Here is a 24,981-nt window from a genome sequence, read left to right on the forward strand (position 1 = left end):
GAGAAAAGGTGGCGGAACTCAAACCTGGCCACGCCCTCATCAAACCCTAGGACCGCCCCTTTAGAGAACAGGAATGCAAGTAAAATTTGGGAGGGGCTATTTCCGGTGTGGGAGGGGCTATTTCCGGTGCGGCCGGCCCGGAAAAAGGTGCCGGAACGCGGTTCCGCCGCGTTCCGGCTGAAAAAAAGCCCTGATTTTACTCATTTTAGAGCTTTAAACGACACTTTCTAACTCTGATTCAGTCCCTGGGGGTCCATCTCTGTTATTCTCAGGATCATTTAAGAAATGAGAAGACAATCTACACCAAGCATCTCCAAACTGGTCCACTTTCAGACTTGTGGACTTCAACTCCCAGAATTCCTCAGCCAGCCAGGCTGGCTGAGGAATTCTGGGAGTTGAAATCCACAAGTCTGAAAATGGACCAGTTTGGAGACCCAAGATCTACACCTTGTTGTGGCTTCCAGGGACCTTTCTGTTTGCGCTATTAAAAACTCACAGCACAGTTGTTCCAAACCAGCAGTGTGACTTCCTATCATTCTGAAGCAGAATGTATATAAACTGTAACTTAAGTCTTTAAGTAGTCTAGAAAATTTTAAAGATGACCTAAAAAAACAAACGTCCGAAAACCCCCCCAGAAAAAATATTTTCAAAATTATATGCAAGGTAGAGTCCTACACATTTTATCCCATTACTTAACCTACAAGTCACCTGTTCTCTGAAGCAGTTAAATGCAGCCTCTAGCCCAGGGGTAGGCAACCTTGGCTCTTTTATGACTCATGGACTTCAACTCCCAGAATTCCTGAGCCAGCATGGCTCAGCTTGGAAACCTCTCCCTTTCCCCTCAGCATGGCTGGCTCAGGAATTCTGGGAGTTGAAGTCCACGAGTCATAAAAGAGCCAAGGTTGCCTACCCCTGATCTAGCCACTCCAAAACTAGCCACCCTTTGTTTAACAGATGCAAGCCTAATTAACCCACACATTATAAAACGTATTTGCTAAATTAATCTGAGATTGGCTTAGTCCGGCACTATGGATAAAAAAGGCAGCAACAAGCAGAAGTGTAATTATCACCTTCCCAAATCCTACCTTCATGGAATCTTAATAATTCCAAACCAACAAACTTACCTTTTCATGTTTGCTTCTCTAAAACTCTCCATAGCATTTAAAAAGTTCTCAAGAAGTTTCCACATGGATATGAATTAGACTGCATATAAAACGTAGGTAGGGTAGTCACACGTTTGAAATGATGTGTGGGTTAGCACAATGTTGTTACTCATTCCAGCAGATGTCTATCAATAGTCTAGATCAGTGCTTCTCAATCTCAGCAACTTGAAGATGTGTAGACTTCAATTCCCAGAATTCCCCAGCCAGCATGCTGACTAGAGGATTCTGGGAGTTGAAGTTGTCAAGTTTGAGAACTCTGGTCTACAAGATCAAAATCTATTTATTGTTCATTGCTTTTATAAGGAAAACAAACCAAGACTGCAGATTTTAAAGTAATATATAAGTAAAATATTCTTTTGTCTAAGCCCCAGAAAACTTACCATGCCTTTGCTTAGTAGAAACAGTGCTCTGAAAAAAAAGGAAAGTTATTAAGATTCTAACACTGTAGAGATCTCCCAGAAATACAATGTATTCTCATTTTGCCTCGAATTCCCATATCTAAAACTGCATCAAAAATATTTGGGGGGGGGGAATGAAACTGTAACTTTTCATGTTTACTTTGCTGTTACTATATAAATGACTAAGTTACTAATTATATGAAACTAAAAAGTTGAGGCTGTAATTTGACTTTGCAATTACTGCACCAAAAAAAGGTGGAAGTCACTGCTTTTTTTTCCTTTTCCCTTCCCTTCACATCTTTTCCCCCTTCTTTTTCCTTTCGCATTTTTCCTATTGCCTTTAACTTTCCTTGGAATTTTACATTAAGATAAACTTTAATAAAATCTTTTAAAAACATTTCAGTCTGCAAAAGACTACAGAAACATGCTTCGTTACTCTGTTCACTTTTTCCCTTTCCCTGCTTCCCTTTTCAAAAATCCACCCACCTTGTATATTCTGATCCTACCACGCGGGCGTATTCTGCTCCAACTCCCAAAAGGTCGCAGGCGGATACCAAATCTTTCTCAAGCGTGTGAAGTTGCTAGTGGGGAATACACAGAGGGACACACGTGAGCTTGAAATGGCTCTGAAATGGTCCAGAGTCCAGACAGCCAAAAATTTGCGATTTTGAGTGTGGTCTATTGGTGGTGAAGGCTCAGCCAATTTCACCGTATACATGTTATACTTTGATAATAAAGGGTTTTTTATTATTATTATTATTACCAAGCTAGAAACCGGGAGACCGTGAGTTCAAATCCTGCCTTAGTCATGAAAGGCGGCTGGATAACCTTGGGCTAGTCACTTTCTTTCAATCTAGCTCACCTCACAGGTGAGGAGGATGAAGGTGTGCTGCATATGTTGAATGCCTTTATTTTTAAAAATAATAAAGTAGGATTCAAATAAATAAATTTTCAACAAGACTTTCCAATCTCAAAATGTTTCAAGGTTTCGCAAACCTCTAAGGCAGGGGTGTCAAATTGCCGGCCCACAGGCCGGATGCGTCATGCCGAAACCGCACCCACCCCATTGCCGGCAATGGAAAAAAAGTCGCGATACGTCGTGGCACATCACGTGATGTTGCGAGTTTGACACACCCCTGCTCTGTGGATGTTGATGCCACAAACCCCTTTTGTTTTCCATTAAGCACTGGTACCCCAAAGGAAAAAGTCACTAGTTTAACTGACCTCTTCAAGAACGCCCCACGTACCTTTCTCTCACAGACCAAAGTCTGTAAGGTGGGTGGATCTTAAGACAGGCAGGATGGTGGACACAGCACTGTAATAAAACTTCCCTCCCCTTTTGTCTGTGTGCTGGCACTATATACCTGGACAAAGGGGTAGGGGTTGGGTTGCAATGCTGCAGCCGCAGCATTGTTTATTTTGACCCACTATGAGGAAATTGCTTCAATACTTAGAACTGAGCTTATAAACCACCTGTCAACGGTGCTAACATTGGATGTTCTTGCTTTGACAACATATGGAGATGCAGCCTTTTTCTTTCTTATGCTTTACTCTTAGAATTAGATGATACTGGGAGAGGAGGAAGAATGTGATGGGAGTTAGTTAGACATAACAATATTGTAATAGTGTGTGAACTCAGGACTTTTGAAATAAGAGATGATAAGAAATGGCCAGGGTTGGAGTAAAGGAGGGAAAGCCTGCATTTCAAACTAATTGGAGAATGTGATTTATGACTGTTAATTAGAGGAGAGAATTGTGCTTTGATACTATGTGCTCAGGAGAGGAGAATCCAGATTTTGGCTTTCACCGAAGCCACTTGAATAAAGATTCTTTAAGGTAAACAATGCCTCATCTGTCGGAACCATGACACCACCACTCACTTGCTCACTTATGAAACTTTGCACCAAAGGACAAGGTATCCCAGTTACAGAACATTTTCCTAAGATCAGTTTAGAACAGCGGTTCTCAACCTATGGGTCGCGACCCTATTTGGGGTCGATCGACCATTTCACGGGGGTCGCCAAGCAAGGCTGTCTGCCATTTTTTTTCCCCTTTTCCGGCGTGTGCCTTACCTCCCTTGAGCTGGGCCAGCTGGTAGTCGGCCTGCTCCGTCTCTGCCGCTTGCCAGCTACGCCTCGGCCAGTGCAGGGGGCGGAACCACGCATGCGCGGTGCTCCCGGGCAGGGAAAATACTCGACTTACGACCGGTTGGGTAGTCCTCGACTTACGACCGGTTTAATCCTCGACTTACAACCGGTTTAGTCCTCGACTTACGACCGGTTTAGTTCTCGACTTACGACCGGTTGGGGGTCGCGGCATTAAAAAGGTTGAGAACCACTGGTTTAGAAGGTCTCCATGCGGTAATTCTTTCGGGAATTAAAAGACGACTTGGCTTCTTTCTAGGCATTTGTGGAATAACTACTTCAGAAGCAAGCTCTCTTTTAAATTCTCTTCTACTGCTTTTCTTCCATTCTATTCATAGCTCTGCCACTGAATCTTGTTTCACTTTTTGTATTTACTATTTATAAACAGTGCTGGATTTTTTGCACCTTTCTTGAAGGCTTTCTTTATTACTGTCTCATGAACAGCTTTGGGCATCCCCCGTAAGGCTACAGAATTTTTTTTAAAAAAGTAGTAACACTAATTTACAGAGCCGAGTGCAGTCTTGCTTGCTTTATCTTCTGCTGGTCAACGGTCAGACTCTCCGTCTCAGTGGCAACTTCAACCTTGCAGCTTTTAACACCGCAGAATCTCTCTTACGTGTTTCCCTCTCATATCTATAAATACTGCAGAATCCCCCCAAACTCTATGCTGTTTTTCATACAGGTAGTCCTCGCTTAACAACCATGGGCTCAGCGACCATTCGAAGTCACAATAGTACTGAACAAATGGTAGTTACATCCAGTCCTCAAAGTTACAGCTGCGGCAGCGTCCACATGGTCCTATCATCAAAGTTTGGATGCCTGGCAATCTGTCCACATTTACAACCACAGTATGCACCAGCAGTTGCCTTGGCAGGGTGCATCTCATCACCCATGGGAAGAGGAAGGCCATAAGGTCGGCTGAGGGCAGTGGAGGACAACAGGAGCAGAAGGCAGTGGAGAGCAGGGTGGCCAAAAGAGCAACAATGAGGAGGGATAAGTGGGTGAGGGGAGTTGAAGCAGAGGCCACCACAGCAGGGCCGAAGTGTGAGGTCCTCACCTAAAACCTGCAACCGGGACTACCATTAACGCCTGTCACTAAGTAGTGGAGTCACACAATCTTTAACCTAATAACCACTTCACTTAGTGATGGAAATTCCAGTCCCAACTAAGTTTGTTAAGCGAGGACTAGCTATAATTTAAACCATTTGAGAAGAGTGAAATTGAGCTTACCGCAAGCTGAAAAAGAAGGCGACAGTGCCAGTAAGGAGTCTGTTGTGAAATCTGGATGGCTTTACGCAGCAGGGGCTTTGCTGTGTCAACAGAATTCTGAAAAGTATGGACAATAAAAATCAGATTATCATACAGAGATGGAAGAGGAGGAGGAGGAGGACTCAAACACAAAGTCAATCAGAAAAAGTCATGTCTTGTAAAGCAAATGGAACACCGTTCTATTAATGGGAGGGTGCGCAATTTTGCAGAAATGACACACTTTTCTCCAAAACATATTTTAGCGAATACATTTCTGTAAAACCTGTCAATGCTGCTAACATCGGATGTTCTTGCTTTGACAACATATGGAGATGCATCCATTTTCCTTTACTTTAAGTTTTACTTTTAGAGTTAGAATTAGAGGATGGGGGGGGGAGGAAGAGGAATGTGCATGGGAGATTAGTTAGACAAAACAATACTGTATAATGGTGAGAACCAAAGCCGTTTGTAATAAGAGATGATAAGACATGGCGGGATGAAGAACTGGGCGGAAAGCCAGCATTTCAAACTAATTGGAGAATGTGATTTATGACTGTTAGTTAGAGGAGGGAACTGTGCTTTGATACTATGTGTTCAGGGGAGGAGAAGCCAGATTTTGGCTTGGACTATGTATGTGCCTATGTGTTGCTACTCGAATAAAGATTCTTTAAGGTAAACAATGCCTCCAAGTTCTTTGAAGAGTTTCATATGTCGGAACCATAACAAAACCTGTGTGAAGAGGTTTAAAGATCGGGAGCAAAGCACTTATTAGTCAGCAAAGGGATTCAGTCCATGGTATCTGCAGTTAAATGCATTCCAGACAGATGCACTGGGTGGATTGTTTTGCCTTTCTAGAGAAGGACCGTCAGTACAGATGGATGACTGGAAACTCTATGAGAGTTGTTGTGCATTCACACAAACTTACATCTGCTTCTGAACTCCTAACACCTAGAAGCTCCCCAAAAGGGGCACCAAGATGTTAATTCTACTTGTTAGAAGTTAGGAGCCGTGGTGGCGCAGTGGTTAGAATGCAGTATTGCAGGCTAACTCTGCCCACACTCAGGAGTTTGATCCTGACCGGCTCAAGGTTGACACTCAGCCTTCCATCTTTCCAAGGTCGGTAAAATGAGGAGTTAGATTGTTGGGGGCAATAGGCCGACGTTGTAAACCACCCAGAGAGTGCTGTAAAGACACTATAGCAGGGGTAGGCAACCTTGGCTCTTTTATGACTCGTGGACTTCAACTCCCAGAATTCCTGAGCCAGCATGGCTCAGCTTGGAAACCGCTCCCTGTCCCCTCAGCATGGCTGGCTCAGGAATTCTGGGAGTTGAAGTCCACAAGTCATAAAAGAGCCAAGGTTGTCTACCCCTGCACTATAGGGTGATATATAAATTGCTATTGGTTGCATCAACTTGAAATATCAAAATAAAAAACATAATCAAAGCTCAGTTCCTTTTAGCGGAAGTGCTACTGACATGCAAATAAGCCAGGTAACAAAGATTGATAAAACGTCTTAGCTCTTATTTTGTATGAATGAAAGTTTCATATATTCTTTGTGTATCAAACCCATTAAATATTGGCATTTAAAGAAATGCACAGAAAAGATGCCCTTCTTACCTCTTGACAGTACAACTCAGACAGGAGGCTGGCAGCTTCAAATTTGACATCCTCAAACTGCGGAATCTGGTAGTGTCCATGTTAAGCTAATAACACTTTCTGTTAAAAGTTAAAACAATAGACATTTTTAATTGGAAAAGATCCAGTGCTGTGTTTAATGCAGGACGTGCCAGGTACCGAAACTACACTCTCTATAACTGCTCAGTGCTCTTGTCTGTAATGCCACCCCCCCCTTTCCAGCCTGCTTGAATAATTTCAGCAAATTTAGGCCCTAAAATGTTTAAATCCCTGGGCCGTGGCCTCTACCAGGGCTTGAGGCCTTCGGAACCAAGCCGCAGAAGAGGTGGGTGAGTGCGTGCATCCCCACTTGCATGAGCAGCAGGCAAGCAGGTCAAGTTGGTGTTAACTTTCAAAACAAGTTTAACTGATAATTGATCATTCCAGTTTTCATGAGACCAGGAAAAAGGATACTTGTTGTGATATCAGCCACTGTAAAAAGAAGAGAGAGAGAAATTAGCAATTCCTGAAATCCCGTTCCCATGGAATTTATAGCAATCTCTAAAGGCAGTGATGGCGAACCTTTTAGAGGCTGAGTGCCCAAACTGCAACCCAAAACCCGCTTATGCATCGTCGAGTGTCGGGTGGGTGTGGCCCATTGGGTGGGCGTGGCCCATTGGGTGGGCGTGGCTGCAGTGGTAACAGCAGACTGGGTGGGACTAAAAAGTTCAATCAATCAATTCCAACTTTGCAAGATCTTTTTTTTCCCTGGGAGAAGTTGAAATTGACTGATTGAACCTTTTTTTTTTTTTTTTTTGCACATGGTGGCGGAGGCCTAAAGCGAAAAGGTTTTATAAAACCGAGCTGAAGGCCTAGGACTGGGGCGACGGCGTGTGCCCACAGAGAGGGCTCTGAGTGCCGCCTCTGGCACCCGTGCCATAGGTTCGCCACCACTGCTCTAAAGGGAACGGTTAATAATGTTATTTCTGAAATACAAGAAATGAACAAATAATTTTTATTATGACTTATGGCCAGTCAAGACACAGTGAAGTGTCAGTGCTGCACTGTCCTTTCCTTTCCTGCCAAACTGAACTCTTCCCGCAGTCTCAAAACCTAGAAAAGACCAATTCTTGTTCATCCGAACTTTACCCTCACCATCCTCTTGAAATACTTATTCTTTTGTTCCTTGAAATAGTCATTTTTCATTTTTCCTATGTCTCCTGAAGTTCACTCTTAAAATGTTGTATCTGTTTAAGGGGCTATATAAGCCTCAATATATTCAAATTCTGGAAACTCCCATGTTGGGTGGACAGGCTTGATTCAGAAAAATCATTGCTAATCTGTGTAAACTATGAATGGGAAATTAGCTGGACCAGATGTCTGCAGGCCAACGCACACACATATTTACCTGGATTTTCTCCTTATTTTTTTTCCTCTTCCAGCTGATTGCTGGAAAACAACTGAGAGAGTGGAAGGCAGGAATGCTGCTACAAACTGCTCTGGGAGGAGAGGCTATCAGCTTTCTCTAATGTTTCTGAGACTGTGAACACGGATTCTGCCCACTGCTGCCATTTGCCACCTTATCCAGGAGGAAATGTAGCCCTGAGGCTGAAATGGGATCCCTTCCCATTGTTACCTTACAATGCAAGATGGATGTCTGATTTCAGTACAGGCAGTCCTCGACTTTTGACCACAACTGAGCCCAACATTTCTGTTGTTAAGTGAGACATTTGTTAAGTGAGTTTTGCCCCATTTTACGACCTTTCTAAGTGAATCACTACAGTTGATAAGTTGGTAACACAGTTGTTAAGCGAATCTGGTTCCCCCATTGATGTTGCGTAGCAAAAGATGATCACATGATCTTGGGACACAGCAGCAGTCATAAATATGAATCAGTTGCCAAGCATTTGAATTCTGATAACATGATCATGGGGATGCTAGAAAAGTCATGTGAAAAAATGGTCATAAGTCACTTTTTTCCAGTTCCATTGTAACTTTGAAGGGTCACTAAATGAACTGTTGTAAGTTGAGGACTACCTGTACAAACAAAGTTCCTGTGTTCCTACTTATTTTCCCTCTTTTATTCCTAGAAAAATTATTTTCTTTTCTTTTCAACTCCATTCTTGTCTTATTTCAAATGTCTGAATTTAAGACCTGTGCATTCTCTTCCACCAGACTTTTTGGAGAAGCTCCTGCCTCCTTTGGTAATACCTAGAAATTTTTTTTTTTAGCTATAACCTCTTTTTTGTTTATTGTACAACTGCCTTAAAAATCTATCCAGTTATGCATGTAGACAAAAAAAATGAAAAACATTTTGTACCTCAAACTCATCCGTTTATAACAATGTAGCAATATGTGGCACAATAGAGAAACTGTACAATCTTCCTTAGGGTTTTCTTTTTATGCAGCAATCAACACTAAGCCAGATTCATTTTGAACTGTCTTGCCCAACCTGATATCTTCCAGATGTGTTGCTCTACAATCAACATCACTCCCAGTTAAAATATGTCACGTTTGTTACTCGAATTCTCAAAGCCTCTTAATAATAATCTCAAATGCAGCACGAGCAAAAGTTTAGTAGCAGTCCACAACAGTAACATATTTCTCATTCAATGGAAAAGCAGGAGAAAGGAGTGCTAAATATAAAACCTTGCACTCCTGATCAAAGGGGAAGATAAAAATCTAATGAGAAAAGAAATATTTTTAAAGTCAGGGACAGGAATAAAAAGAAAAACAGAATCAAAACATGAACGGAACTAGCATCTTCACCTGCAGGGTGGAAGACCCAGGGGAAGAGGATAGGAAATGCTACAATGGGCAGTCAATGAGCTTCAGGAGAAACTATTGCACACTCTGAGGCCACGACTGAGAAAGTCCAGCACATCTGGACAGCAGCAGTTTCAGCTCTGAGATGGCCTGCACGGAATAAGAGAGTTGGAAGGGACCTTGGAGGTCTTCTAGTCCAACCCCTGCGGATGCAGGAGACTCTATACCATTTCAGACAAATGACTGTCCAGTCTCTTCTTAAAAGCCTCCAGTGATGGAGCACCCACAACTTCTGGAGGCAAGTTGTCCCACTTGTTAAGTGTTCTCACCATCAGGAAATTGTACAAGTCTGGCTATACAAATGCAGGTAGTCCTTAGTCATTAGTGACCGTTCAAAGTTACAGCAGCATTGAAAAAAAGCGACTTATGACCAGTGCAGCATTCCCATGGTCACGTGATCAAACTTCAGATGCTTGGCAACTGAATGACAGCTTATGACAGCTGCAGTGTCCTGGGGTCATGTGATCAACTTTTGCGACCTTCTGACAAGCCAAGTCCATGGGGAAGCCGGATTCACTTAGCAACCCTGATACTAAATTAACAACCGAAGGGGTTCACTTAACAAATGTAGCAAGAAAGGTGGTAAAATGGGACAGAGTTCACTTAACAAACGTCTCACTTAGCCGCAGAAGTTTGGGGCTCACTTGTGGTCGTAAGTCGAGGACTACCTGTGCTTCCCTGTCTGGGACCACATGCACACACGTGTAGACAAGCGTGGCAGCCCGCCCGCCCTCCCTCCCTCCGGCCGTATGAAGGGGGCGCCGGTCACCCCGCTCCCCTTCCCAGTCCCCGGGACGCACCGCTTTCTCCAGGTGCCCGCGGGCCTGCTCTCCGTTGCGCGTGTGGTGGTAGAGGACGGAGCCGAGCTGGAGGTGGGTGCGGGCTTCGACCCGAGCGGGGGGCTTGCGGGGCAGCACGGCCTGGAGGCAGTGGACGCAGAGCCGCACCTTGGGCGGGCTAGAGGTGCGGAAGTGCTCGGCCAAGCCCAGCAGCGCCACGTACCACGACTCGGACGCCCCCGACGACACCGGAGCGCCGCCGGCCCCGGACGCGGAGGACGCCGACGACGAGGAACCAGCGGAGCCGCCGCCGCCGCCGCCGCCGCCCCCTCCTGCCGTGGCCTCAGCCCCGCCGGGCACCACCGCCTGTTGCGCCGCCCCCGAGCCGGGCCCGGCGCTCCCTCCCACCGCGGGCTGGGGTCCTGCTACGGACGAAGCGGCTGAAGCTGCTGCCGCTGCTGCTCCCCCGGCTGCGGAGGACGACGCCGGAGCGGAGGAAGACGCCGGAGCCGTCGTGGTGGTCGCGGCGGAGGAGGAGGATGAAGCCTGCGCTCCGCCCCCGTTGCCCGCCGTCGCCGTCGAGCCGCCCGACGCCCCGACGGCGGCCATCTTGGCTTGGCCTCCGTAAGGACCGGGAGGCAACGGGAGAGCGCTGCGAGGCGGAATTGAGAGACTCACTGCGCAGGCGCGGCCTTCGCAATGCTTGATGGGAAAGCGAGTCCTGGAAACGGTGGTAGCTTATGTCACACACACACACCCCCATCCCGCTTGGAGAGACTTGAGTTGGGAGACAAAGAATCCTACGCTCCGGGGAAATCTTTATCCCACTTCTCCTTCCCAGGTCAGGAAACAGATCCTCCCCTTTCTAGATCTCTGTTTTTCCGTTGAAAAAATAATGTGTATGAAACCAAAGTACACCTTGCACCCCCATAGGATTGCCTGTCCATTTCCATCCACTTCACCGGTCCTTAATTTCCAAAAGCGTGTTGCAGATTTAAGGCTGTTAATAAAAAAAAGTGCATACTTTAGTTTTACAGCAAATAATGAAGAGAGCGTTCGCTCATTCGCTTTATAATGCTTATAATGTTTAAAGTCTTGGATCTTTGATTCTTATGGTTATGAAGAGTGATGTTTTTGATCAGAGGAAGTCATTTCGAAAAGGGCCACCTGAGAGGGGGGCGCACATTTTAAAATAAAAATGTGGCACTCTTTAATAATAGTGGCCTTTAATCCCCTTTGCATCATGAGAAATATAGTTCGTCAAGCTCAGAGCAGCTGAAGGGAAGTTTTGCGGCCGGTTATCAAGTCTCGTGAGAACTACTCGATTTTTTTCCCTCTTGCCGGTGCCACACAGCGGCTGACGGGTATGTGACAGAATAGAGCTGGAAGGGACCTGGGAGGTCTTCTAGTCCAGCCCCCAGCTCAAGCAGGAGACCCTAGCCAATACCAATTCAGACAAGTGGCTGTTCAGTATCTTCTTAAAAGCCTCCAGTGATGGAGCGCCCACAACTTCTGAAGGCAAGCCACTGATTAATTGTCCTCACTTTTACCGGTAGGAAGTTTCTCAATTCCAGGTTGCTTCTCTCCTTGATTAGTTTCCATCCATTCTTTCTTTCTTGCCTTGCCCTCTGGTGCAGGATAAGATACCTGGACAAGACAAAACTCGAAATTTGGATTGTAACAGTAGCATTATAGTCTCCCAGAGACTCTCAAACTACCCCGGGAAATCGTTTTCCAGCCGCTGCGGGTCTACGAACTACAATACCCGGCATGCTTTTTCTTTGCGTGGCTGTCGCGCGTGTGCTCCTCCTCTCCCACAATGCAGCGCGCCGCCCTGCCTCCCGGCCCATCCGGGTGAGCACCCGCCCGCAGTGCATTGTGGGAGAAGCGATAGGGGCCCGCCTGCAGCCATGGAGAGCAGCAAGGATGCGCCAGGTGAGTCTCCCCCCCCCCAGGTGGAGCGCCGCCTTCCCCCCCCGGGAAGTGTTTCCGCCCCCCCCCATCCCGATCTTTTAAACTGCACACAGACGACGCCCTTTGTCCGTTGTGGTTCCTTTGCTAGGCTTTGTAGGCCTTTGGCCTGCTTATGAACGGTTGCGAGGGTCCATCATCCCCGTCGGAATGCTTTCCAGGTGCGTGCTGGACTACAGTTCCCATCAGGGGCAGGCAGGCAGGCAGGCGCGATGACAAGGGGTGGGGGTGTCTTGTCTTCCTCTGTCTGTTTTTGCCGTGTGGTCGTTTTCTGCCCTGCCATTTTTGTGTGTGCTGATTTGCTGGTTCCCCCCCCCCCCCGGATATCATTGCGAGATTGGAGGAGCTGCAGAAGAGAGCAAATGAAATAAAAAAAAGACCTAGGAATTGGAGCAGCTTCACTGTGGGGATTATTTGTAGTGTTTTGGTTCGAGAGGGCAGGAAAGAAAGTCAGGGAGGACACGAGGGTTAATGTATCACAGTGGTTCTCAACCTTTTTAATGCCGCGACCCCAACCGGTCGTAAGTCGAGGACTAAACCGGTCGTACGTCGAGGACTAAACCGGTCGTAAGTCGAGGACTACCCAACCGGTCGTAAGTCGAAGACTTTCCCTGCCCGGGAGCACCGCGCATGCGTGGTTCCGCCCCCTGCGCCGGCCGAGGCGTAGCTGGCAAGCGGCAGAGACAGAGCAGGCCGACCACCAGCTGGCCCAGCCCAAGGGACGTAAGGCACCTGCCGGAAAAGGGAAAAAAAATGGCGGACAAAAAAAATGGCGGACAGCCTTGCTTGGCGACCCCCATAAAATGGTCGATCGATCCCAAATGGGGTCCCGACCCACAGGTTGAGAACCACTGATGTATCAGGTGGTGAATGTTACGGGTAACCATAGCTATTGTATTCAAACCATGCAATTCCACAACAGCATCTTGTTGGGCAGAGTTGGAACAGATCATTAACCAAATGATCCCAAAAGAAGGACTAGGGATGACATAATAGTAGTCTTCCATAGACACAAAGAGGAGGTGGGTCAAGCTATTCTCCAAAGCGCCTGAAGGCAGGACAAGAAGCAATGGATGGAAACTAATCAAGGAGAGAAGCAACCTAGAACTAAGGAGAAACTTCCTGACAGTTAGAACAATTAACCAGTGGAACAACCTGCCTCCAGAAGCGGTGAATGTTCCAACACTGGAAGTTTTAAAGAAGAAATTGGACAACCGTATGTCTGAAATGGGTTTCCTGCCTGAGCAGTGGGTTGGACTAGAAGACCTCCAAGGTCCCTTCCAACTTTCTTATTCTGTTATTCAACTATGTCTTGATTTAATACATGAAAAGTGTTTGTGTAGTCTGTTTTATTTAACATGTTTTTGTTTATTGCAATTTCTGTGCTACTTCAGTAGATTCTAAGTAACTTGAAAAGTCATACTGACAAGCGCCGGAGACTGCAGAGATGCAGACTCAAATTTATTCTCAGCTCTTTAAATTCACTGGGTGGCTTCAGGCCATTCATGGACTCTCAGCTTAATCTACCTCAGATGTTGTAAAAGGGATCCTATCCTTCTATGGTAGGCAATCAGGTCATTGTTGCTATTACTACTGTTTTCCTCAATTGTCAGTGGTGAGGAAATGGAGTTTCACTGTGCTGGGGAATTGTCTTTTTAAATGTTTAATGTTATAATAATAACAATAATAATAATAAAGTTGGAAGGGATCTTGGATGTCATCTAATCCAACCCCCTGCTCAGGCAGGAAACTATACCATTTCAGACAAATGGCTGTCCAATATCTTCTTAAAAACTTCCAGTGTTGGAGCATTCACCGCTTCTGGAGGCAGGTTGTTCCACTGGTTAATTGTTCTGTCAGGAAGTTTCTCCTTAGTTCTAGGTTATTTTTGTTCTGATTATTCTGGTAAAAAAATTAATATATAAATAATGCCAAGGGTTTTCAGCTTATTGGTCACTGAAAGTGGGTATTAGTGGTACAAGCCACCTACTAAATAACTGTTCATAAAGTTGCTGCAGCACAGCGCATGTGAATATAGAAAAGAATATTCAAATCTTTAGTTGATGGAAAGCTCCTTAGTTGACTTATAACGAATCAAATGAATGCCCCATTTTTCAACAATTGTAAGAATAACATGGCATCTCTGTGATGTTCCACCTAGGTTTCATTATACTGCTAAGGTAAAGTATGCAGGATCAGGAACAGTTTTCCCCCCATGAAGAATAGGAAACTTGGTCATTTCTGGCACAAAATAAATTTCTGGCAAAATACTCTGATCAGATCTCAGTTTCTTAGATTTTTAAAAAGACATAAAATATATTTTATTAGCCTGAAATCCAGTTATTCTTGATTTACCTAATGGGATTTTACATTGACTTTCAGGTTAAGTTATTCTATATAGCAATTTACAATATCGGTCTATAAGATTGGATGCAGTAAAATTAAAATGCTAATGCAAATGCTGCACAAAAATAACACAATCCAGTAAAAAGCAGCAGATAAAATAAAAATTAGAACATTATTGGCAGATGCAACAACTTAAAGCAGGGAGGTGCTCCATTCACACCATAGCACTTTTGGGAGATGGAATCCAAAGTGCTATTAATCCTTAAATGTTGTGCTTATTACATTTGTAGAAGGAAAAGAGAAACTTGTCATTTAGGATCTCTCTTCCTTTGCAATTATATCCTAGCAAATCCTCAACTGCCAGCCTTGTCTTGCAAAGTGATTCTGTGCTCCCTCTTCTTGCTAACCAGGGAAAGCCAGCCGGTGGTTTGGAGTTGCGATGCCCAAATCAGTGAAGACCAACGTCAACATCCTCCATCAGGAGAAGCTGATTGCTCAGAAGAAGCGGGAGATCGAAGCCAAGATGGAGCGGCAAGCCAAACAGAACCACTTACCAGCACAGCAGGCTTCGCAGGGGAGCGAGTATGTAGAATTGACTCTTAAGTATCATTCTGACGTAATTGTAATAAACAGGCGGTGGTGGGGTCAGCAACAGAAAAGAATGTGAATTGGTGATGGAAGAGTTGTGTATTGGTAATTGCTTACCCTTGGTATGATTAGTAAAAGGGCCCGAGAGGGTAAGGTGGTGAGAAAGAAACTTTTCTATAACATTGGAGAACTTTTGCGAGGCAGAACAATAACTACCCTATGCGGATGAGCCCTCAGATTATATGGAGACTGTCTCCTGTTTCCCATAGGCTGAGTTTGCACAACGTGCCAAATGGTGGTTTATTGATTTAACTCAATTGCAAGAGCCATAAACCAATCAGCCACCTTTTGGCTTAGCATGTTATGCTAACCTAGTAACTAACAAGTCAGCCTTTCCTCAGATGAGAGTGATTCAACTATTAGCTGAGAAAGAAAAGATATCAGTGACATACTCCATCCATCCATCCATCCATCCAGAAACTGCCCGTCTCCCTCACTGTGCAACTGTGAGCAGTGTGACAAAGATGGTTAAAACATAATATTAAAAAGTTTATTTATTACATGTTTATTCTACCATCTCCCCTATAAGGTGACTCTGGGCAGCTTACAAATGATCAAACAGGGAGAAAAATAATTAAAATATTAAAATATTAAAATTAACACAGATTAAGATTTTAAAAACTATACTGAAAAAGTTAAAAAGGTGTGGGGAGGGCCTTCAAAGCACTAACCAGCCCCCTAGCTGCTTGCTCCTATGTGATCCCCAAGCAAGGCTGCAGAATCAGATCTTTTAACCTTTCCAAAAGGCCAGGAGGGGGAGGGGTGTCTACCAACCCTCTGGGGAGAGAATGTTCCATAGGGTGGAGGAACGGCAGAGGAGGAGACTGGACAGCCATTTGTCTGAAATGGTATAAGGTTTCCTGCCTGAGCAGGGGGGTTGGACTAGATGGCCTCCAAGGTCCTTCCAACATGATGATGATGATGATGATGATGATGATGACCCCACCAGTCAAAATTATTTAGCTGATGGGGTCCGCAACATATCTTCAGTGGCTGTCCATGTAGGATAGGCTGAAGTAATGGGATAAAGAGTTCCATAGGTAACCTATAGGAGCATGGTATCCTGAGATCATGCCATGTAGGCCTTTAAAAGTCGTAACCAACACCTCAAACACTTTCCCAGTACTGGAAGATGGAGTGGGTGGGCTTATAGAGAAACATAAATAAATCCTGTGTTGCAACTTTTAATATCCTTTCTCACTTTCCCTTTAAGTGACGATAGCGGTGATGGCGAAAGTGGTGTTTCCAACAAATTTGCTAATGATGGCAGCTTCCTCCAGCAGTTCCTGAAGCTACAGAAGGAAAAACAAGGTAGTGGCAAGGGGTTTAGTTTTGTTCTGCCACATTAACACTTGTTGATCTAGAATCGGACTTTCCGAAGAGGTTCTTCACACCGTGGAACCTGTTTAAAAACCGCCCTGATTAAGAGGCAAGCACTTACGATGGGCAACTAAACAAAAGTACACTGTTGAAGATGGGCTCCAGCATGAGCTCGGAAGACTAAACCTCTGGTCCCAGTGACCGACCCAGATTGGATCCGGTAACATTATCCTGGGACGCGTATATTGACCTTCATTTGAAAAAAGTAAACTGTTTCTTGTAAATGAAAAATTAATATTTCCAATATACTTAAAATAAAACTTAAGTTTCACACTTATTTGGGAAGTTACTTTTGGGGAGATGGCTATGCATTACTCATAACTGCTGTCTCCAATGTGGAAAATGAAGAGGGAAAGATTTGCTGCTAATGTTTTCCTGCTGCTAAGCAAGTTGGAAATAGAGTGCAGGCAGAGAGGTAGGTGGGTATGTATTAAATTTCTACACTGCCCATCTCACCCAAGTGACTCTGGGCCGTTACAAAACTGTGATGGCACTGAATGAGGGGGATTTACAACTGGTCCCCAAACGTTCCAGCTATCGCAGCATCCCTGCAGTCACGTGATTGTGATTTCCAATGTTCCCTGTTGGTTTCCCACCAGCAAAGTCAATGGGAAAGCCAGCAGGAAGTCAGAAATTGTGGTCACGTGACTTCCTTGCTTAAAGACCCACGCTGGCCTTGTACAACAGCAACCGGGACTGTAGGAACTGCGGTTGCTAAGCCATGTGGTCACGTGGCACTGCGCTTTACCAATGCATCACTTAACGACAGCAATCCCAGTCCTAGTCATCATTGTACAGTGCTGTTTTATGCCATCTTTTATTTATTCAGAGCCCTTTTGTGTGTTTCTTTCAAGCAAAAAAAAGAAAAGAACACATTGATACGGCCCTATCAGAGGTGATGGTAACCACCAATCCATTTAGTTTTAGAAGTGGATTGGACAAAGTAACAGAGAAAGAGGATGAATTGCCCTCTTGTCCACATTGATAAATTTGAGGAATACCTTTCGTTGAGCACTACTACATGACTCCAGATTTTGAGGGGGGGTTTTGGGGGGAGGGGGGGCTGATCCAGCAGGGTCATCTTGTTCTCGAAGGAAGGCCCCAATCTTTCCATGTTGTAAATGTGTGGGATGGAAGGCGACTAAAATTACTTGGCTAAGGCATCCTTGAGAGATCTGAGCAGGGATCTGAAGTAGCTTATTCTCCTAATGCTGTATCACATCAGTTTTTTCATCTCTTCTCTCCCCCCCCACCCTTCAATTTTATAGGTGCTTCTTCCAGTTCCACAGAAACATCCCATCCTCCCCCTGCAAGTACAGTGAAGAAACCCACCTTGACTGGCAAGCGTCCCAATCTTAGCGTGAGCAGCATGTTGAATCAAGTCAAAAACTACACGCATTCCAAGCAGACACCGGTAACGAACCGCCTGAGCGTTTTCCAGTCGCCAGACGACGAGGAAGAAGAGGATTATGAGCAATGGCTGGAAATCAAAAGTAAGTTTCTTGGTGGGATGTCATCCATTTCTCTGTAATGCCATCTGTGATCACGGAACCCCTAAACAGGCGAGGCTTCTGCCCTGAATTACTTCAGCACTTTGTTTTTTTTAAAAATAGATCGAACAGAAGATGCTAAAAGTGCTTAGGTGGTTTTTTTTTTTTAAAAAAAAGACCTGTGTTTTGTTTACGAGCTAAAAACATTTGCTCAAATGCTGAGCAAGATGTATGCATTAGCATCCTGCTAGGGTAGTTTTGTGGGAAAAGATAGCAGAGAGAAAAGGGGAGGGAAATTTAAAAAGTGGAATGATTTCACTGTGATTCAGTAACCCAAGTCAAAAGACAGCTGTAGGCTAAAAGGTCCTATACTCAAATCACTGAATATATTTGTGCAACGTATTAAGCCACAGAATTGGTGCAGGACAAAATGACAAATCGGGACCAGATCTTGTTTAGATTTCAGTAACACTCTGGAATCTGGATCCATGTTTCTTAGCCTTGGACATTTTAAGATGGGTGGACTTCAACTCCCAGAATTCCCCAGCCAGTATGCATTTTGGGAATTGAAATCCACCCATTTTAAAGTTTGGCCAAGTTGGAGAAACAGTGATCTAAATTATATGTTCGGTGGATAAATTTATCTCAGACCATATTTTCAAATCACGGTGAGGGTGCTCCTCCTTAAGTACAGTTTAATCCATATCCCTGGTTCAGATATCACACAAGGCTCAACCTCCTCATGGTTAACATGGTATATAAATCAGGCCATTGGCAGGCATTATGGCAACCTATAAGTTGTGTTTGCCAGCATAGTTAAGATAAATTCAACCATGGTTTACACTAAGCTAAACCATCTAAGTATGCTTGGCCTGTGCCACATGCTAAACTGACTAGCTTGTGGATACTGTGATTTTTTTTTAAAAAAAAATTAGGTTAAAATGTTATGACAGCCGTAACAAACCGCTTCCATATCATTGCTAAGAAAGAATGATTTCTACCTGGTCACTGAGTATCTAGCGATAGCAATAAGACTTTACAGCCCTCTCTAAGCGGTTTACAGAGTCAGCCTCTTGCCCCCCCCCCCCAACAATCTGGCTCCTTATTTTACTGACCTTGGAAGGATGGAAGGCTGAGTCAACTTTGAGCCAGTGAGGATCAAACTCCTGGCTGTGGGCAGAGTTAGCCTGCAATACTGCATTCTAACCACTGCACCATCACAGCTCCTAGGTCTAGGACAGGGGTAGGCAACCTGGGCTCTTTTATGACTCGTGGACTTCAACTCCCAGAATTCCTGAGCCAGCATGGCTCAGCATGGAAACCTCTCCCTTTCTCCTCAGCATGGCTGGCTCAGGAATTCTGGGAGTTGAAGTCCACGAGTCATAAAAGAGCCCAGGTTGCCTACCCTTGGTCTAGGACAGTGTTTCTCAACCTTGGCAACTTTACGATGTGTGGACTTCAACTCCCAGAATTCTCCAGCTAGCGTTGCTAGCTGGAGAATTTTGGGAGTTGAAGTCCACACATCGTAAAGTTGCCAAGGTTGAGAAACACTGGTCTAGGACAAGGAAAGAGTTATTGTTATTTTTATGATGTACGAATCCAACCCTTTTTTGATTATTCAGCAGATCATACCGAAAAATTGGTTCTTTCAGTTTTTCCCTCTGTAATGCTTAACAGAACAGTCTGACATCATGGTGCAAGGGAACAGTGTATCTTGTGGCAGACCAGGTTACTTTCACAGCTAGGACTGTGTAGCTTTCATGAAACGTGCCCCTGACCACGGATCTGCTTTGAAAACATATTACAATTTGGATATCTAGCAGCCTTCTCCTCGGTCCAAGACAATTGCAACAACTCAAAAAGATGAGTTCTTTTGAACAGACAACTCTGAGAGATATTCAGAATAGGAGTATAGCAGATAGCATTCAGATGTTACGTTAAGATGCAGTTAGATTCCTTCAAATCAGACATCTCGTCTCCCTTGCGTCTAACCAGGAGATTTTAACTGACCCCTATTTATCAGGTCAGTTCAAATTAATCAGCGTTACTTTTAAACAAGCTTTATCTAATTGTGAAGCTGATACAGTATATTTAAACTAACCTTAGTTTCCATCAACCCTAATTCCTGATTCAGATGACACAGGAAGCTTCAGTACTTAAAAGCAGAAGCTAGATTTCTTTTAATTCCATTCTTCCACAACCAGGCAGATACGTAGGGTTGAAGGCCAGCTCTAGCTGGACTTGTACCAGGAAAAGTGGGCCAGTTTAGGCACTATCAAGGGGAGAAGCAAGACTTCCCCATTTGATTTTGGTTCACTTCGCTAGAATCAAGGAAAGATTGCATTCTTCATTTAATCTGGGCGGCCATTCCTGGATTTCAGAACAGGATTGTATAATCCAAAGTGCCATTACCTGAAATCAGAAGGTATATGGGAACCTGTGGCTGAATTCCAGTAGCCTCAGCCAGCACGTTCTGTTCTTGGGATGCTATGAGTTAATTATTTAGCAATAACCGGGGTTGCAGGTTTCTTCAACCTTGCCTTAATGCAGATAGCAAAGCTTCTATCTCATTGGTAGATTCTCTTTGGGACACCTGAGAAATTAAACTCCTTGTATAATTCTCACAGGTGTTCAAGGGTGATGATACCAATAAAGGAGAATATTTGTAGCTCAGGGTTGAAACGAGGGGGGTTGGTCCTTGGTGCTCTCTGAGTTTGGGAGTTTTCTAGCACCGATGACCACTAGCCCTGATGAAGTTACTTAGTTTGGGTAATGAAATGTCTTCAAGAAAACAACCAAGCTCAGAGAGCAACAAGGACCTCCAAGGTCCCTTCCAACTTTATCATTATTATTATTATTATTATTATTAAGGACTCCTCAAGGGTGATGAATTTTAGCCTTTCTCCCTGCAAGTTTTGGGGCCCTGGGTTCTGAGGCCCTGTCCTTTCACAAGCTCAGATCAAAGATCTGATTTGGCACTGGGTTCTATTGTTGCAGAAGCTGCCTCGGGTGGGCCCTGGGTGAATCTAGTAGCTATTGCGCCAAACCTGAAGATGTTATGAACCTCAGCCTTACCACGTTTCTTTCCCACGTTACCTTCCTTTCTCCCTGCCCGGATTAAAAGCGTCAGGCTTACGTTGCTGTCCACCATGTCTCCATTTCCTCCTCTTCTCATTCCCCACCCTGCCTTCTCCCTGCCGACTCATGGCTCTTAGAGGTAATGTGCCTGTTGGGTGTGTGAGTAGAGAGCCCCCTGTACTGACAGCCTGCTTAAAGTTTGCCCCCCAGAGGACATCCGGACCCGCCGAATCGTTGAGAAGCTGGCCAAGGTGGTGGCCGAAGGGGGCCCAGAAATGGAGAAGGTCGCCCTGGAAGACTGCAAGGATAACCCAGTATTTGCGTAGGTTGCTTCCTGTTTCTCCCTGGGCGGGGTTCCCCCGATAGGGATTGGGTCCATACTCATCACCAAAAGCCCTAGGCCAGGGGTGTCAACTCAAATTTCATTGAGGGCCGCATCAGCATTGTGGTTGCCCTCAGGGGGCCAGGTGGGTGCGGCCTACTGGGTGGGCGTGGATGGAGCGGGTGTGGCCTACTGGGTGGGCATGGCCAGCTCTACATTCGCGTCAAGGGTGCCTGTGGGGGCCTGGGCAGGAGTGGGACAGATCTGAGGGTCTCTGGCAGAAGGGGGTGGGACCAGGGCAGAGCCCATCAAGCCGGATATGTGAAGTAGGCGAGGGCCATTTGCTGGCCACTTCCAGGCGATGGTCCATTTCTTCATTCCTCACAAAGGGTGACACCTCCCCGGCATGCACCCAGGGGGCGGGGCCGACATGGCAGGGGCTGGTTCCTCGCTGTTTCCAGACAGCCTTGTGGAGCTAAGACTGAATGCGTTTCAGCATAGATGGCTAACCCAAAAATTGTACATTGGCTCCCGGCTGGCCTGGGCGAGGGCCAAGGCAGCGGGGGCCGTTTCCTCACTGTTTCCAGGATGGCTTCGTGGGCCACATGAAACCACTTCGCGGGCCGCATCCGGCCCCCAGGCCTTGTGTTTCACATGTCTGCCCTAGGCTTCTGGTATTCCATCCATGGGACTTTCCTGCTCCTCCCAGGGCATATCCATGACCATCAGCCTTTCCTACTTTGGGGACCTGGAGATCCCTTGGTCTGCAGCCACCTGTCCCCATCCCAAAAGCAGCCTTAAATACATCGTTCGCCCTTCTTTCCTGCTTTCAGGTTCCTACACGATAAGAACAGCCCAGAATTTCTCTACTACAGAAAGAAACTGGCTGAGATGTGGAAGAAAGGCCAAGTTCACGTAGAGGAGAAGACCTCCCCTTCTCAGAAAGGTGAGACGAGGTTTCACAGCTTCATAAGTCGTTTACATCACTTACAGCAGGGTTCCCCCATCTCGGCAAGTTTAAGACGTGTGGACTTCAACTCCCAGAATTCCCCAGCCGGCATGGCTAGCTGAGGAACTCTGGCAGTTGAAGTCCACACGTCTTAAAAGTTGCCAAAGTTGAGAGACCTCGGCTTGCAGTGTTGTGATCAGGCAGTCAGCTTATATTGGGTAGTTAAAATGAATGTGATAAAGCAGGGGTCTTCAAACTTGGCCCTTTTATGACTTGTGGACTTCAACTCCCAGAATTCCTCAGCCAGCTTGCCTGGCTGAGGAATTCTGGGAGTTGAAGTCCACAAGTCATAAAAGGGCCAAGTTTGAAGACCCCCTGTGATAGAGCTAAGGAGATGGGATGCATTTCAATTTGTCCCCCAATTAATTAATAGGTACGTGCAGCCTCATTCTCCTTACCTTGTAATTCTTTTACACGAGGAGCGTGCCGCTGCATTACATCCATCATCTCTGAAGTAATGTTTCAAAATTATTGGTTTTTGTCTAACGGATTGATTTAAATTGGTATGCCAATGCGTAAAATCAAGCACTGGTAACACAGATCTCAGGATGCAGATAACATTCTCTCCTATGACATTAAGCTAGGAATAACAAGCCTGCTAATGATGTGATAGTATCATTAGCTCTAGATTGCAGGACAAAAATTTGCCCGCTGGGTTGTCCGACATAGTCTGTAGGGCCCTTTGGCTCTGCCAGTGTTTCCTTCCCCAGGAAGTATGGTGTGGCTACACACTCAGTCACAATTCCCACAAGACCCTCACATGGCAAAATAGTGGAGGTAGCAAATGGAACTTAAATGCTGGTTACCTAACAATTAGTAGCAAAACCATAGTAGTTACAGACTGGGTGTTCAAGCTGCTGGACTCAGTTTTTGCCTAGATTTAAATTACCACATTTATGAGTTTTTAGAAGTTCAATGCAGCCTTGACTTTGCTATTGTTAGCCATTTTAAGTTCCCCATGTTTGGGCTTGTGTTTGAGTTTCGTTCTGATACATTTTGGGAGAAGAGGGTTATTTTTTTATTTTTTTTAACAATGTCCTGTCTGAATTCGGATATTTTTTTTTTAAAAAAAATGATTCTTAAAATTCTGATTTTTGAAAAACAAAATCTAGATTCTGAGGATTTCTTTTTAGAAAAAAAAATAGCTCACAACTTAATCAAAAGAATACATGTGGAAAAGTAATTTGAAAAGTTAAAATGATAAAAGTAGTCCTCAACTTATGACGGATCCCGAAAATACTTACAGCCTGGATTCAAAGTTCTGAGGGCTGCCCCTCCTCCCTCTCAGTGTCACATGATCACATTTTGAATGCTTGGTAACTGGCCCACATTTACGGCGTTTGCAGTGACCTGTGGTCACATGACCACAATTGACAACTTTTTTTGCCCAAAACCAGCATTTATTTTTGGTTTCCGGCAAAAAATCCTACCCAGTACCAATCGTCTTCATTTAATGACTGCAGCGTTCACTTAATTAACAACCACTGCAAAAAAAAAAAAAAAAAGCTTGTCACATGATAACCCACTTAATGACCAGCATAACTTTCAACTATAAAAACAGGCTCAATTACAGTCGTAAATCGAGGACTACCTTTACTTAAATTATACCGGTTGTATTTGAAAATTCAGAAGAATGGGGTTTTTTTTCTGATTGTTAGCTAAAGAAGAATTCTGTTAGGTTCAACGTGTGTATCTTGCTTTGCCTGGTAGATTTACAATCAGAAAAATGGAAAATGGAAATCCAGACCAGAAGTGAGGAATCAGATCACACTTCAGATACCTCAGACATAGCTGCCTGTATTATAGCTTAAAAAAAATAATAAAAATTCTAGGCTGGTTTCTAGGCAAAACAGTACCTGGCATATTAGCGATGTGGTTTGGATATCAAAAGGGGAATATTTGTGCTTAAAATACACAGACTTTTAACTTATTACATTACCACCCTGCATCCCTTAATATGCCCTATGCAAAATTCAGATCATTAAAGTAGTAGTCATTGGAAGGGAAAGCAGGGGTCTAGATTGAATGAAATAAAATGTTTCCAAGCATTGCACCTGCAAAATGTTGAAAGCTTTTGTCTTACCAAATTAATTCAGGGGCGGGGGTATTGGTCATTTTTGAATGTCCATTAAATTGGAAAGTAGGTTGCCATAATGATTTGTGCTGTTTCTGTAATCCGGATGGCATTAATCAGGATAGATTAATCCGTTGCACTGAGGTTTCATTAGAGCAGCCTTCTCAATCTTGACATCTTTAAGATGTGTGGACTTCAACTCCCAGAATTCCCCAGCCAGCCAACTTGTGGAAGTTGAAGTCCATATATCTTAAAAATGCCAAGATTGAGAAACAATGTACTAGAGCAGGGGTAGGCAACCTTGGCTCTTTTATGACTCATGGACTTCAACTCCCAGAATTCCTGAGCCAGCATAGGAATTCTGGGAGTTGAAGTCCACGAGTCATAAAAGAGCCAAGGTTGCCTACCTCTGTACTAGAGTATCATTCTTAGCCTTCACAGCTATTTAAGGATCTGCTTGAGAAAACCTCCAGATGACTGCCACATTCCAG

General features: G+C 44.7%; 2 protein-coding genes across 2 annotated transcripts in view; one reads left to right on the forward strand and one right to left on the reverse strand.

Moving 5' to 3' along the window:
- The window catches only part of MAU2 (MAU2 sister chromatid cohesion factor), a 33,278-nt gene extending 22,497 nt beyond the window's left edge, over window positions 1-10,781 (reverse strand). Inside the window, exons 1-6 of the mRNA XM_015813454.1 lie at window positions 10,194-10,781; window positions 7,042-7,059; window positions 6,571-6,636; window positions 4,936-5,031; window positions 2,048-2,142; window positions 1,544-1,571 (exon numbers count right to left, since the gene is read on the reverse strand). Coding sequence (XP_015668940.1) covers window positions 1,544-1,571; window positions 2,048-2,142; window positions 4,936-5,031; window positions 6,571-6,636; window positions 7,042-7,059; window positions 10,194-10,781 — 891 coding nt within the window. The remainder of the gene's footprint in view (window positions 1-1,543; window positions 1,572-2,047; window positions 2,143-4,935; window positions 5,032-6,570; window positions 6,637-7,041; window positions 7,060-10,193) is intronic.
- A 1,267-nt stretch (window positions 10,782-12,048) lies between these two features.
- Window positions 12,049-24,981, forward strand: part of SUGP1 (SURP and G-patch domain containing 1) — a 31,483-nt gene continuing 18,550 nt past the window's right edge. Inside the window, exons 1-6 of the mRNA XM_015813460.1 lie at window positions 12,049-12,107; window positions 14,900-15,071; window positions 16,351-16,448; window positions 17,786-18,010; window positions 21,284-21,407; window positions 22,241-22,353. Of these exons, the coding sequence (XP_015668946.1) occupies window positions 12,083-12,107; window positions 14,900-15,071; window positions 16,351-16,448; window positions 17,786-18,010; window positions 21,284-21,407; window positions 22,241-22,353 (757 nt within the window). The 5' untranslated portion in view covers window positions 12,049-12,082. The remainder of the gene's footprint in view (window positions 12,108-14,899; window positions 15,072-16,350; window positions 16,449-17,785; window positions 18,011-21,283; window positions 21,408-22,240; window positions 22,354-24,981) is intronic.

The sequence above is a fragment of the Protobothrops mucrosquamatus genome, unplaced genomic scaffold (assembly GCF_001527695.2).
Source record: "Protobothrops mucrosquamatus isolate PMUCROS unplaced genomic scaffold, P.Mucros_1.0 scaffold157, whole genome shotgun sequence".
Taxonomy (NCBI): domain Eukaryota; kingdom Metazoa; phylum Chordata; class Lepidosauria; order Squamata; family Viperidae; genus Protobothrops; species Protobothrops mucrosquamatus.